At 44.8% G+C, this 15063-nt stretch overlaps 1 protein-coding gene across 1 annotated transcript in view; it reads left to right on the top strand.

Moving 5' to 3' along the window:
* Window positions 1–15063, top strand: part of LOC126534703 (phospholipid-transporting ATPase ABCA3-like) — a 133960-nt gene that overhangs the window by 30456 nt on the left and 88441 nt on the right. Inside the window, exons 9-10 of the mRNA XM_072289498.1 lie at window positions 7678–8066; window positions 13330–13587. Of these exons, the coding sequence (XP_072145599.1) occupies window positions 7678–8066; window positions 13330–13587 (647 nt within the window). The remainder of the gene's footprint in view (window positions 1–7677; window positions 8067–13329; window positions 13588–15063) is intronic.

The raw sequence follows: 15063 nt of genomic DNA, 5'->3' as shown, positions 1-15063 counted from the left end.
ATGATTGTCGGTAGCGCTGCGTGGTAGCTTTTGTTCAATCCAATACAGAACACGCCATGTATTGTGTGCTTGTTGATAAGATTTAACTTGTCAACGTCCCATAGTGGCGATGAAATATTCCTTCGTGTACTGCTCTGAATCTTCACCCATAGGTTTCGTTAAAGTGCCCCCAATGCTAAATTTCCTAGCAATCTCCCTGTGCGCTATTGTGGGCTACTGCAGCAGCTGCAAATCGAGCGAACACGTTTCAAAGTATTAAGACGGGCAATTGAATGAGTTCGTTTTTGGCTTCGAGTTGTAAGGTACGACACAAGGAATAAGGTACACTGTCTCTGTGTCGTCGTCCGTTACCGCACTATGGCCGAAAATGCTCAACGGTACGTCATTTTTACCGGCCACCGGGCCCGATACACCTTCGGGTAGGGTACATGCATTACTTTCACCTAGTTGTGAAAATATTGTCGCGCGACTGCTATTTCTGTGCTTGAAGGAAGATCGCCATTTAACGTGATTGTGGAGCATTGCATGGGCATTTGTGTGTTTTCCATATTGTTCACTACGCTGCCGTTCCGATTTCACATGAAAGCCGGAATGCAGACTACCAGACGCCGAAAGCCAACAAGACTGCCCACGTACTCAAATTACTCGCGCAAAACTCCATCATTATCGTCAGCTTCTTCAGCATATTTTCATGTCCACTAAAGGATGAACGCCTCTCCCAGCGATCTCAATTTACCCCGCTCTTGTGCTAGCTGATTCCCACTTGCGCCTGTGAATGTCTTAATTACATCACCCTACCTAAATTTCTGCCGTGCTCGATTGCGTTTCCCTTCCCTTGGCACCCATTCTGCAAGTCCAATGAGCCCCTTCGTATTCGTCCTACGCATTAAAGGGCCTTGCCAGCCCCCGTTTTTTTTTTCTCTTCATTTTAACTAGAACATCGGCTATCCCCGTGTGTTTTCTGATCCGCACCGGTCTCTTCCTGCTTGTAAACGTTATGTCCAACATTTTTCATTCCGTCGATTTTGGCGCACTCCTTAACTTGATATCCAACTTCTTTGTTAGCTTCTGTCCCATATGTCAGCGCCGGTAGTATTGAATGACTGTACACTTTTCTTTTTCAATCGCAGTGGTAAGCATCCTAGTGAGGATTTGGTAGTGCCTGCCGTGTGCAATCAAATCAATTTTTATTCTTCCGTAAATTATCCTTACACTTACTTGAATTCAAGAACTATGCGATTGTAAAAGACATCCTTAGAAAATTTTCGCAGTATGAGGAACGTGAAAGTCGGCACATGGCATAATTCGTACGCAGCTTCATGGTGCGAAGATTGGTGTTCTCAACTGTGCCGTCGAAGACTGGCCCCATGAAGTGCATTGTCTCTCGCGTGATAGAGTCCGCATCCTAAACTTCGGCCCCGACTCACCCTGCTACCGCTGACGGCCAGGCATCTGGCTTATATCGGCGGGAGCCCGACAGTTTAGGGGTTCCGGCTTCGGCCACAGGACTGACCGGGCCTCTGTTCAACACGTGCTTACATTCTCACTTTATTTTTCACCTCCTGATTTCAGCTGGACTTCTTCTTGAGCGAATTTGTGTGCCGCAATATTCGGCCACCCTGTCAACGTTGTGGGCTTTTATCTTTGATCCGACAAAGTTATTGTTGTCCTGTAATGCCCAGCGCTTGCACCTTTGCCATGCCATGGTGTACCCATTTTGTCGACCTCTGTTAATATTTGGGGGGCATTTATGAAAGACGTTGTAACCATAGCGTGTCCCCCTGTCCATACTGTTCAAAATGTCATGGGTTTTCTTGCGGCCTTATGCAAGCTTGTGACTTCTTGTTGTTCATCAGCCTCCTGAATTCATTATTGATTCTGGCCCGTTTAGACGAGTAGGGTCGCACGGAAGTCCAAAATATTACAACAGCCATGGACCTGAAGTCACTTACCGTCAACTTTACCGTGGAAGCGACAGCCGCTTTTTCTACTCCGAATGAAACTATTTCATTACTAAGTGAGATTAACTCCACAAATTTTAGCAGTCACAATTTTTTTTTTTTTTTTTTTACGGAACAGTACTGTGTCGTCATGCATCATCGCGTCCTTTGCGCGGCTTCCTCAGTGAGAGACTTGACCGGCCGGCTGGACTGCTTGGCTCCGTGCCTTGAGGGGCAACCACACCCTTTTCCTAAGGCGCCACTTGCATATCTTCGCTGATACTGCAGACCTACATCAGTATTTTAGAGCGCAGCTCGTAAGCGCCGTAATTGCGGAAAGCGTCGGCGTCACTTGTAACCGAGCGAACGAGAACAGCGAATGAGTGGCCAACGCGGTGCGCAGCAGGGGATGAAAAAATTGCTGACGATTACGTTACTTCCTAATGCGAAATTTAAGCGCACCTCTTCAGCTCTTTCGGCTTTTCGATATATTGACACATGTACTTATCTTTATCGGGCGACCACGTTTAGCCGCCTAACAAATGTTATCGCGCAGCGCAGGACGCGCCTGCATGTAAAAGCAGTTTCTGGAATGTTATCGATGGTTCCGGTCACTGTCTTTCACCGCAACTTGTGTAATCTGATTGCATGTATGCGCGACGCGAATAGTGTAGAACTTTGTGGAAGACACGCAGGTCCCAGCGATTGCTCTGGAACATTCGACGACAGATGTATAAAAGCCGACGCGCTTGACCCGCTCATCAGATTTTCGACGATCGCCGACTGTGTTCGCCGCTCTCGGTGTGCTTTAAATGTAGCCTGTTTCGTGGGCACAGGTTCGCCCAATAAAAGCTAGTTTTGCCTTTCACAGTATTGCTACTCTGTTCTTTGACGTCACGACCACGTGACATCTGGTGGATGTGCTTTGCGTTCATGTAACGGACGCCCCCACAAAGCCGTGACCCAAGCCCTCACGCGGAAGACACCAACGTCGGCAAGAACCAGCGAGGTAGCCGCAGGCTGCAAGGACTGCCCCCGGAGCACGGACTTTTGCCTGAGACGACAAGGAAGATGGCCACCAAGTCCTATCACGCGCCCCCATTGACCCGCCGCCGCAAGACGACGAGAATGACGACGCCTTCCTTGGAATGATAAGCGCGGAAGACTTCGCTGAACAGCAACGGGCAGACCCGGAGCTAAAAGTCCTCGTCGAATATTTGGAAGGGCACACCGACGTTGTCCCCAGGGCATTTAAGCGCGGATTATCTTCCTTCACGCTTCAAAACAATCTACTCGTGAAGAAGAACTTCTCACCAGTCCGCGCCAACTACCTTCTCGTGGTCCCGTCAGGACTTCGTCCAGAAGTATTGCACGCCCTACATGACGATCCGACCGCTGGACACCTCGGATTTTACCGGACACTATCGAGGATACAAAAAAAGTATTGGCCGCGCCTGACCGCCGACCTCGCCCGTTATGCCAGAACATACCGAGACTGTCAGCGACGCAATACACCGCCGACAAGGCCAGCCGGATTACTACATCCAATCGAGCCTCCTTGCCGACCATTCCAGCAGATCGGGATGGACTTGCGGGACCCTTTCCGACGTCAACAACCGGAAATAAGTGGATCGTCGTGGCGACGGACTACCTCACCCGCTTCGCTGAAACTAAAGCACTGCCGAAAGGTAGCGCAGCCGAAGTGGCGAAATTCTTTGGCGAAAACATCCTGCTGCGACATGGCGCCCCAGAAGTCCTCATCACCGATAGAGGAACGGCGTTTACAGCGGAGCTCACCCAAGCCATTCTGAAATACAGTCAGAAAAGGCACAGGAGGACAACGGCCTACCATCCGCAGACGAATGGTCTTACGGAGCGGCTGAATAAGACCCTCGCCGACATGCTAGCGATGTACGTCGACGTCGAACACAAGACCTGGGATGCCGTTCTGCCGTACGTAACATTCGCTTACAACACGGCGGTGCAAGAAACAACACAGATCACGCCGTTTAAGCTGGTTTACGGCAGGGACCCGACGACGACGCTCGACGCTATGCTGCTGCACGTCACTGACGAAGAGAATCTTGACGTCGCTACCTATCTCCAGCGCGCCGAAGAAGCCCGACAGCTGGCCCGCGTGCGGATCAAGAACCAGCAGAGGACCGACAGCCGACACTACAACCTCCGACGACGCTTCGTCGAGTACCAGCCCGGCGACCGTGTTTGGGTATGGACCCCGATACGCCGACGAGGACTCAGTGAGAAACTACTCCGACGCTATTTCGGACCCTACAAGGTCATCCGACGTATTGGCGCTCTGGACTATGAGGTCGTGCGAGACGACACTTCGCATTCACAGCGGCGCCGCGCACGATCTGAAGTGGTCCACGTGGTGCGCCTTAAACGCCTTGAAGAAGACAAGTCCACTTGTCGAAACGTTGGCTCCTGCATTCACCTTGTTCACGTTTTGCTCATCGCCTTGAATTGCCATCTCCCGGATTCCCCGTCTAAACCCTTTTACGGACACAAAGCGCTGGCGAGGGCTTCGGACCTACTGCGCATGCGCTAGCCGATTAGCGAGGCAGTCACGCCCCGCTTCGCTCCGTGTGCAAAGTATCGCAAACAACAGATTGTACACGCCAGCCAGTATATCGCGAAAAGAAAACACGACCAGAGCTGTGTTCAAATTTCGCATTAGGGAGTATCGTAATTGTCTATGAATATTTTCTCTTCGTCAAAGCCTTGTACCATTGCCTATGGATGCAACGATCAGATCTTGTCGTATTGATGTCTTCCCTGCCTTTTTCCACAAGGGGCGCTATAACGTAAAGCTATTCCAAAAATTTCTCTTCCAATTCTGCAATCAGCCCTTCTCCATTGGTCAAAAACTTTTTTGAACTACCCCCAATTTGCCTGTCTGTTACACGACGTGGCCAAAACTGCGATAGCTCCCCATCAGATATGACATGAACACACTGTTTGTGCATGACTGGAAATAACAAAAGAAAACTTGTTTATGATTCGACGCCTTTTCACCATTAGCGCTCGCCTATTGGTCAAAGGTTTTCGGGCGACACCTACTTGACCTGCCTGTCACGTGACGTCACGAAAGCGCCAGTACTCACCAGTTCAAAGTGACGTGTACACGTTAAGGATACATTTTATGCCGAACAAAACTGAGTTTTATTCTGAATAGGCACAGGCTGCCCCGTTCCGAAAGGAATAAAACATGGCTGCCGCCGATGGCTCAGGCGCTGTCTACTTGCACCAGCCGGATAGCATGGGTTTATTTGCATACAATAAAGCTTTTTGTGTGGCCGTGTAACGTTATTGAGCACTTTCGGCATGTCTACAACCTTGTTCTGCCAACTATTCTTTGCTGAGAATCCGTTTTAGCGGCATTCTTAACCTTCCGCTGCATGCCGTCGCGATTTTCGATGAGCCACTGCAAGATAAGTAAGGGCACGGCCGGTCTCGAGGAGTGCGCGCGCTCCCCTAGAGACCGGCCGTGGTAAGGGAAAGCGGACCAATCACAGACGCTGGCACCTCCCTCTTCATTCGGTTATCGATTTTCAGTGCACTGGCTTGGCCCCATCGAATCCCTCTCCACTTAAGCGTGCTCCTCGCCTCTTGTCAGCCAATTAGACAAGACAAGCCGCTCAGTTTTCGTTTTTAAAGCAAACAAAAGTGACCTCCTACAAACGAAGAGAGCGTTTTATTGCTCTACTCAGACAACCCCGCGGGTCACCGCTCGATGCTTGCGTGTTCGGTTACGCAAATTTGACGTTATGAGATTGGAATAAAAACATACTGGAATAGTTTTACGTTATATGGCCCATTTATTCCAGATGTTTCTTCATGGTTTCGACTGCTGACCGGCTGATGCGATACACCACTTGAAATAAAAGCGCTTCTGTAATGTCTACGTTACGTACGGGTCTGACTGAATGAATGAATACCTTTACATTCCAGTAGGATATGCTGAGTGGTCGCCAGGTTTTTGCTGAGGCCGACACATGCCTTATCATGTTGCGAATACTTGCTGTGGTATGTTATTGTCCTAAGGCAACATGGAAGCAGCACGGTGCTGCCCTTGCCTATTTCGAAGCCTCGCTATTCAAATTGAAGCATGAGTATTCTGCCCTGTGGTCGTAAATCGTGAAAGTCCCATGTGGCTGAAAAAGAGCTTGTCATGGAACACGATATTGAACTCCTGCCAGCATGACGTGAAGCGATAGCTGCGTGCCATTAAACCACTCGACCATTGCTTCCGACGATTCAGGAATGATACGCTTCATCTTATGAAGACGCCCCGTGAGTCTGCACGACTGTGATACAGAGCTTGCATTTGTGAACAGTGTTACGAGGCAGGCATCTATCAAAAGCGGATATTCTGACTGTAAAAAAAATTTGCCAATTATATCAATAACAGGCTTACTTTTATCGCAGGTACTGGTTGTGTCTCGAAAATTGAATCAGAATTTTTGTCGTTTCAGTATGCTTCGATAGGCTGAATCATTATCCTCTCTGGGAAGAAAATTCTAGCTTCGCGCAACATAATCACTGCATTTTTTTCGTGCGACTGGTATTCTAGAAACACTCGTCGCTTGTCTTTCTCAGTAACTGACCTGTACTTTCAATTTTTTGGGGGGAATAAACACGCTCGTTCCATTGAAAACGCGCTAGCTTCGTGCCGCGGCCTCTTGCGGCACTAGCTGATAAGTGTCCAAAACAGCTAGTGTAGGTACCATTACCTACACTAGCTCACCATTGCTCACCAGTTAATATTTCCATCTTTGAATCCTATTGCTTCTAGAAGCTGGACACTCCCCACAGGTGGGTCAATATTGTTGTATTTCATTGCTATGCGCCGAGTTGTTGCCGTGTTTTTATTGAAGCAGGCACATGCCTCATCCTGTGGACCATATTTGCTCCGGTATGTATTTGTCAAATAGCAATTAGCAAATAGCAACGTCAAATAGCAATCAGGCGTTATCACACATATTTTCCCTCGCAATTTCTTTCTGGCCATTTTGATAAATTTCAATGCTCTTTTTTTTTTGTTTCCATCCTTTGGACCCAATTAACCGTGTCTGTTTCTTTCCCTTTCCGTTTTATGACTGCTCGTTTTGTCTTTAGATTACCAATCACCCTCAACTTGGTTGGCAGCTTTCTTGACCTCTTTCTTCATTGTGTGTCCACACTATCGAGGCAGATATGTTCGTGCGCTATAAATGGCCATTTCTTTAATCCATATTCATTGCTTGCTGGGCGGTTTTCTGACTTCAATCATTTTGCGTTCTACAGCACAGACAGCTTGTTCAAGAAAATATTATTCTGCATACGTTCGTGTGTTGGCTGGTCGCCAGTACTAATGTTTTCTTTGCGTGTAGTTAAGTTTGACCGAGCATTTCCACTATTTTGGTCTTAACGCTACCCGGGGTTAAGCAGTCACGAATATCAATTTCGTAGTGTCGTTTCAAGGGATCTATGCTAATCGCATTAGCGTTGACAGCCATTGTAGGATGAAAGACCGCTGCCGTGCTCGATAAAAAACACCAAGTTGCAGAAATAAATGCTAAGCCTACCGAAGGCGTTTTTTTATAACCAGAGTTTGCTTTTTTTTTTTTCAATGTATTGTCCATAATTTAACTGGGCTGATGGGTACCATTTGCGTGCTTTAGGGAAGCATATGATGGGCGATGCAAGCATTCCATTGAAGCCGTCGTCTATTTAGGTACGAAACGTTTCTGTCATGGCTGCTGCGTGCGCAGGTACGGGCTACCATCTGTTGATCAGCAAGCGGGTGCGACAGTGCGACGTACAGGGCATCGTGTTGGTGGTGAAAGCGTATGTGCCCAATGTCCAGCTGGTGTCCGAAAGCGCTGACATGCTGCACCTCTCCCTTGGGGTGACCTCGTCCGAGGAACTCGTGGGCATGTTCAAGGTGCTCGAACGCTTTCGTTTCAAGCTCGGCATAGTGAAGATGAGCGTCTCCGTCACAACCATGGAAGACGTGTACCTCAGGTGTGTGTTTTTGGTAAATAAAAAAGAATGGATTGCTGCGCTACACTCAGTAAATTTAAACGACAGCTATAGCGAACGCAAATTCTGGAAGCAGCCTGCGTGAAGGCCGAGACAAGGTCCTTTTTTACCGTTACCTAAGAGAAGACAGTGTTATGGCATGGGTCTTTTATTTTTGTACAAATTACGCGTGCTTCTAACGCCTAGTTTATACATGGTGTCCCAGCTAACGTTAATCAAGCCATTCAAAGAACTCGTACAATGTACAGTTATGGGACCAACTGCGTGCATTCATGGGTTCTCTTCCGCTACTCTTTCGAGGCACCCGTATGAGTTTCCTTTGTAGTACTTAGCTACGTTTGGGTGGATGTCTCATTTTCCCTTCAATAATAATCTTACTTATGCATGCGACTTCCCATGGGAAAGTTAACGTATCTGAAAACTTCTTATCGAGTTGTTTTCCTCACGGCATATACTGTGTACATAATTTTGCTGTGCGTTGCTCTTAGCACGCGAAACAGGAGAAGTGCTGCGTGAGTGCCTGACCACACACGCGTAACAAGTGGTCCTGAAATTCGTTTGAGATGACTAACTCCACTCATTTCCGGAATCGAAAACCACCTGGAAGTGGCAAGATCTCTGTGTTGGTTGTCTATTCCACTTATTGCAAGCAGCCCACCTAATGATAGAACGAGCTTGAAGTTCATGTATTTTGTTTCCGGTATAAATTGAAATGAAATTAATTGAATCTTTATTATTATGTGTTGTACATGAAGGAATAGCGGGAACGAAGACTTAATAAAAGCAGCTTGACTAGCTCCCACTACATAAAAGAGGGCCGCTAGACAGTGACATCTCATAGTAATCATAAGATGTCAAACAAGAAATAGGATAATTATTACAATAACAATCAATTAGAATCATTGCACAACACGTTTACCAGGATACAATAGTTATGGCTCAAGAAAAACTACATAGAATGTAAAATGTACATGCATATTCACACGACAGAGTTGTATTACTGCCATACAAATGGATAAATCACACTTATAGTGAATGTCTGCTATAAATTAGCACTAACATTGCAAAGACAATGCTATAACATATGTTGAAGTCATATTTCTAATGTTAACATCAATGCCAATAAAATAATAACATCTCTGGAATTACATTGTATAGCATCTGGTCGTAATAATTAAAGCGTGATCGAGGCACTAACTAGCGATTATGCTGGCGTGTATAACATTATTTCCAGTGGGCTTTAGGTTGCCCAGTTAAGAAATTATTGTTCATTGTTTAAGTTCCTTTTTTATCGCCTTACAAATGTTGTAACTGTAAAGATTCGGCACACCTATTAACTTATAATTGTCTTGTAATATACCTAACAGAATGATTACACACTTTTTAGCAAATATTTTAAGAAATATATTTTCAAGTCTTGTAAGGTTATCAATGTTTGTTTGCGTTGTGTCACCCCATACTAGAAAACAGTAGTGAGTATAGCATAGAAACAATGAATGGTAGATCAGCATTTTTTTTTCAATGAAAGTAGAAAATGGTGGCGAGAAAATGATACCCAACTATACGTGATGTTTTCGTTACCAACTGCTCTACTTGTTTGTGCCATAACGTTATTTCAAGATATGACAGCTAAAATTTTAACGTAATCGGCAATTTGTATAACGTTATTATTTAGATAGAGACAATTTACATGCACCAGTTTGGACCTTTCTAAAAAAATAACCGCCTTGGTAGTTTTCTGTAATAATTACTAGCCTATTGGAGCAAGCCCAGTTGTGTACCTTGTGTAACATATGATTTCCTCTTTGAATTACCTGGTGAATGTCTTTCTGTGCAAAAAATGCACTCGTATCATCAGCATAAACGATAAATTTTGCTGAACAATCGATGTTCCCTATATCATTTATGCATAAAAAAGGTCAAGTATGTATGTTAGTAAGTATGTATTTGTATGTAAAGGTTATGTATAAAAAGGTAAAAACTGCGAGAGAGTTTGATTTATTCGTCGAAGCAAAATAATCTATATATACATAATGGTTATTTTCGCTTAGATATGAGCTAAATAAATCTAAGGCGACAACGCGTACACCTAAAAATCTAGCTTTTGTAAAAGCACATTTCAATTCAGAAAATCGAAAGCCTTGCTGAAATCAACGAAGACACCAGGCACTATATGTTTAGATTCTATGCAATTTATAATAAACTCAATACAATATACAATATAAGTTCAATACATGAATTTTTCTAACGGCGTATTTTGCATCATACAAAAGTTCGTTTATAAATGAATTCCGCTAACTGTGAACGAAGTATTCTTCCTATTTTATTACAAAATACCGGCAAAATCGATATCGGCCTGTAGTTTGCTAAATTATTGCTATCTTCCTTTTGTACAAAATGCAGACTTTGGCCGTCTGTAATATTCAGGCAAAAGTTCTTCCTGACAAACTGAAGTTAATTAGATGAAAAGAAGTTGTGCGATTGTGTAAGCAACTTATTTGGTTGATTTACAGCAGTTATTATTTTTAAGCTGCATGATTGTGTTATGCTCTTCGTTTTCAGAAACAGGCCTTAAAAACAGTACTCGGACATTTGTGCTTGATCTAGGGCGTGGCACCATGAAATGTTCTAGCAAAAATTTAATTCACTAGATAATCATTAAACGTATCAGATAACTAGCTGCCACTAATAACACTGCCGTCAATTGTGTGTTCTGTAATTACACAATTTAAGTTGGGTGTTCCTAGCACTTAATATTTTTCCAGGTGGAAGCGCAATTACCAAATGAGTGCATAAAAATGTTATCAAAGTAGTTTCATCTAGCCTTTTGGATGTCTTTATTTTGGCGATTACGAAATTTTTAAATCTACTAAATAGTTGTGGGTTGCGACGAGCTAAAAATGTATTGTACATTACGTTCTTCTCGTTAATGTTGTCCAACAGGTCTCGCGTGATCCACGAATTCCAATTTTTTTTTACATGGGCAGTGGATAATTCGAGAAAAATTACGATCATATATTTGTTTTAACTTTTCAATAAATGTTTCGACTGCAACGTTTGCGTTGTCTTCTTTTAGAACGTCATTCCATGAAAAGTGAATTAGTGAATTAGGGAATGTTATAGAACACATTGATATAGAAAGTCGTTTCTTTTTTTATTTGTTGCTTGGTAACTAGAAATATTGGTAGGTGATCGCTAATATCACATGAAATGGTTCCTTCTCTAACATCCTCTGAGTTAACGTTCGTGAGAAAGACAATAATTAGTGTAGATTAATTGGCAGTCATTCTTGTTGGCATAATAATGGTGTTGAGTAGTCCAGAGCTATTACACAAACACGTCATCTCATGTGTAGTTTTGTTAGATTGCATGTCAATATTAATATCGCCGCCACATACAACTACATATCTGTTTATCACCGAATAGTGAAAAAGCATTTTCCAAATGAGTCATTAATTTTTAAATATTTCCTGAGGGGGGGGGGCGATACACGCATGAGATGACGCAATTGTTTAGGACAGCAGTCAGCATCTCACAATCAGGTTCAGAACAGGAAAATTCTGTTAGGCGTTCACAGTGAAGGGTTCGTTTTACAAGCAAGCAAACACCGCCACATCGACTGTAGGGACGATTTACGCAGGAAGCATTATAACCAGGGCGAGAAAAGAGATTGTCCTCATTCGTGTACTAAGTTTCAGTTAACATGATTATGTCAAACTGAAAATCAAGCTGTGAAAATAAGGAATCTAGAGGCAAATATTTGTTTCTTGCGGATTGGCAATTTAAGTGAAAAAAATTTATGCCAGGCAGATATGTCTGCCTGGCATAAAATGGCGTAAAACGAACATGATTCAAGAAGGAAGGATAAGTATAAACGTGACAGGAACCTCATGCTGGGCTTGGCAAATCTTCTTTCCTCTTCACGAGAATGACAGGAGAATCAACCTTGCGTGTCATCAGAACTTTACAGTTCGCACACCATAAAAAACGGATGTGATTCTCTCGTGCCCATTGCTTTGCCTCCTAAAACAGGGTTTGAGTTTACTTGGTCAAGTTTTCCTGAATCGTCACATCTGGATTTGTCATCCCTTAGCTTATTACAGCCATGTAGCCAGGTGTGCCGAATTGTTGTCGTGAGAAGCGCACAATGATGCGTGGTATCCTGTCCGACCTAGAACGTAGACAGTGTATTGCCGTGACAGCACTCCCTGTTGGAGCTTGCATCTGAATTGATGCAACAACTGTATTGACCTTTTCCAACAAGTTCTCAAGATCAGTCTTAGTGATTCCATGAAACTCTAGGTTGAGTTTCGTATTATGTGGAGGCATGTTCTACGTTTTCACTCTGTACGCACATGTATTTTTCTTCGCTCTCTCTGAAAATTTTTTGGGAAGGTGGGCCTTGTCAATAACGGCATGGAATTCTTAGAAAGGACATCACATGTCAGCATTGACGGATTTACCGGCTCTCAGTGGTGTCGATGTACATGTAAAAATTGTCTTCAGCATGATTGCAACCCCTGGGAGCACTATATTCAATTCAAATTAAGAGCACCGGAAAAAGAAACGTCTGAAAGCTTGGTCACAAATAAAAGATGTAATGCTGCTTACGTAGAAAAAGTTCATGCAGCTCATATAGCGTAATTGTGTGTGTTTTGTTTCTGAACTTCCATTGCCAGTTGATTTGTACCGCTTTAATTACAACTGTGGATTTATCTTCAATTTTACCATTGGTAAACTACTCCGTCATCGGCCTAACCCTCTGGCATCGCTTTAGCAATTGCAAAATGAAAAATTAAGCTGGATCACACCCGTGGTGACACTTTCGGTAATTCTTTGGTGTCACTATTGCAAGTATTTGTTCTTACAAGTTCTTGCTTCGAATTCTTATGATTACTCTGTGGATAAGGCAACTTTAGGAGTTGCTTAAAACAAGGCTGTGCAGAATATGCGGCTGTTAACGCTGGTACTGAAGCCTTGGTCTTACGACACAGTTGAATTTTTCCACACGTTCAGTACATTATCAGCGCAGTTTCTATAGTCTAGTCCGTGTACAGTAGCACTGTATTACAGTCGTGTCGTATACAGGACAGACGTGTTTGTAGCCTTCCGCTAAACTCGTTGTTACGTCGGTTGGAATCGAGGCTGTAGTGTTCCGCTTATTCCGCTTGAAAATTCCTCGTTTTGTCACTTGAGCAACAAACATTAAAAGCTGTTGCATTCACCTTAATACACTTAATTCTTGACAGTCGCAGTTGAAGCACCTTGTAGCGGTAATTCTTGTAAGCTTTCTACGGCGGCCACTCAAGTGAAGCGGGCTAATCAAATTGCGCTGCGGTCTCAGGATCGCCAATGAGCTGATGGAAGAGCAGGCGGAGACCATGGCAAGCGTGGCGAAGAATCAGCCGGAGGAGCCGGTGGACTTGAACGAACTGCGCGCGAACTGCGACGGCTGCGTATGGCGCACGTCGACGATGCAGACGGTGATCGCACTTCTCCGTAAACGCAGCCAGTACGCCCGTCACCAGTGGTTCCTGCCGGTGCTGGGAATACTCGCGCCTGGATTGATGCTCGCGATGCAGGGATACCGAGAGAGCACCAGGTAAGCGATGATGCCAAGGGGACGAGAATATGAAATAACCCAGTCATTTAGGGAAGCCTCCGTACTGACGCAGTCCAAATACTACGTCAGAACGGAAGATGCAGACAAAACAAGTGCGCTGCAGAAACCATAAACATCTGCAGAGCTATTCGAATACGAAAGAGCTGTTCTTTATCACTACTAAGAGGCGAAAAATAGTTTGAGCTCGATTCAACGTCTTGTAGAGGTGGTTTAAACACAATGTTTCTGGATTTCTGTGGGGGCGAGGCTACAATGCGGTGGATGAACCGTGTAACTTATGGCGAGAGCCGCGTTGGAGCGACGATTGATCGACTTCTGATCGACGTCAACTAGAGGTTGAATCTCCTTCCAACTTTTAGAGTGCAGTTCTCAGGCGCCTGTTCCAGTGTTGAGCGTCGGCGTGCCTCAGTGACGCACCTCTTAAGCGAGCGAACGAGTACAGGCGAAAGATGAAAGCGAACGCGGAGCGCAGCGGGAGATGAAAGAAGAGAGCACGAGGAGGAAAGTGGAGGAAAAGCAGAGGGTAAACTGCCCGCGCATGCGCTGTATGCCGGCCACGGCATCCACAGCAGCGATGGCGATCCCATCTATCCTTCCGAGTGGTGTCCGGGCGGCGTGAGGTGCAGAGGGCCACGCTCGTCCGCGGCGTCAGCTGTCGAGGTCAGTACGCAGTACTAGCGTGCAGGGTTGCCTGGTTTGGCTACTTTGCGGCAATCCGGCTCCTTTTGAAGGCTCGCGGCCGGTAAATTTTTGGGTTGGCTACTTGGCTCCTTTATGGCTACGTTTAATGTCAACATTTTTCTCTAATAACTATCCACAAACCAGACCAGATATTATAAATAAGTGGTTTATTTCGCTGATCTACGCTTCTTATGATGCACGCGATGTGGATCGACCATCCTCTTCATGTGTGCTTGGAGGGGAGGACGCAACCTGCACTGTGCAACCGACGAAATTCATTCAACAGGAACGCCTTCTGGCTCATTCCATGGAACGTCTCCTTATGTAGTTGATTGCTGGGGAATTTCCACCACATTACCTATGCTGTATGTCTTGTGCTTAACTCTTCGACATATTTCATCTTGCTCTTTCCTCTTCCGTACCCTTCTTCTAACCTACCATTTCTGTTTTTTCCTCCTCCTTTCTGAGGAGTAGGCAGGCGTTGTGCGCCTTTCGGTGGCAGTTGCAAGCCTGCTCCTTTCTCTCCCTTTCCTGTCTAGTGTATATATGTTTTCGAAACAAAAAATAAGTAATACTAATAATTGCTCAGGAAATCATAAGGTAGAAACAGAAATTTTATGAGGGTTCCATGATTAACTTGAGTGAAGGCACATGGTAACAAATCAATATGTGACTATAAAGACTTCTAGAAGAACGCTGTTTTTAAGTGGTAAGATGTCCTGACTAGTATGTGATATTCCCTTGGATAGTTGAGATACGGCACAGGGCTACAGT

Source organism: Dermacentor andersoni, chromosome 7 (genome assembly GCF_023375885.2).
Source record: "Dermacentor andersoni chromosome 7, qqDerAnde1_hic_scaffold, whole genome shotgun sequence".
Lineage (NCBI taxonomy): Eukaryota > Metazoa > Arthropoda > Arachnida > Ixodida > Ixodidae > Dermacentor > Dermacentor andersoni.
This window is presented reverse-complemented; position numbering and strand designations above follow the sequence as displayed.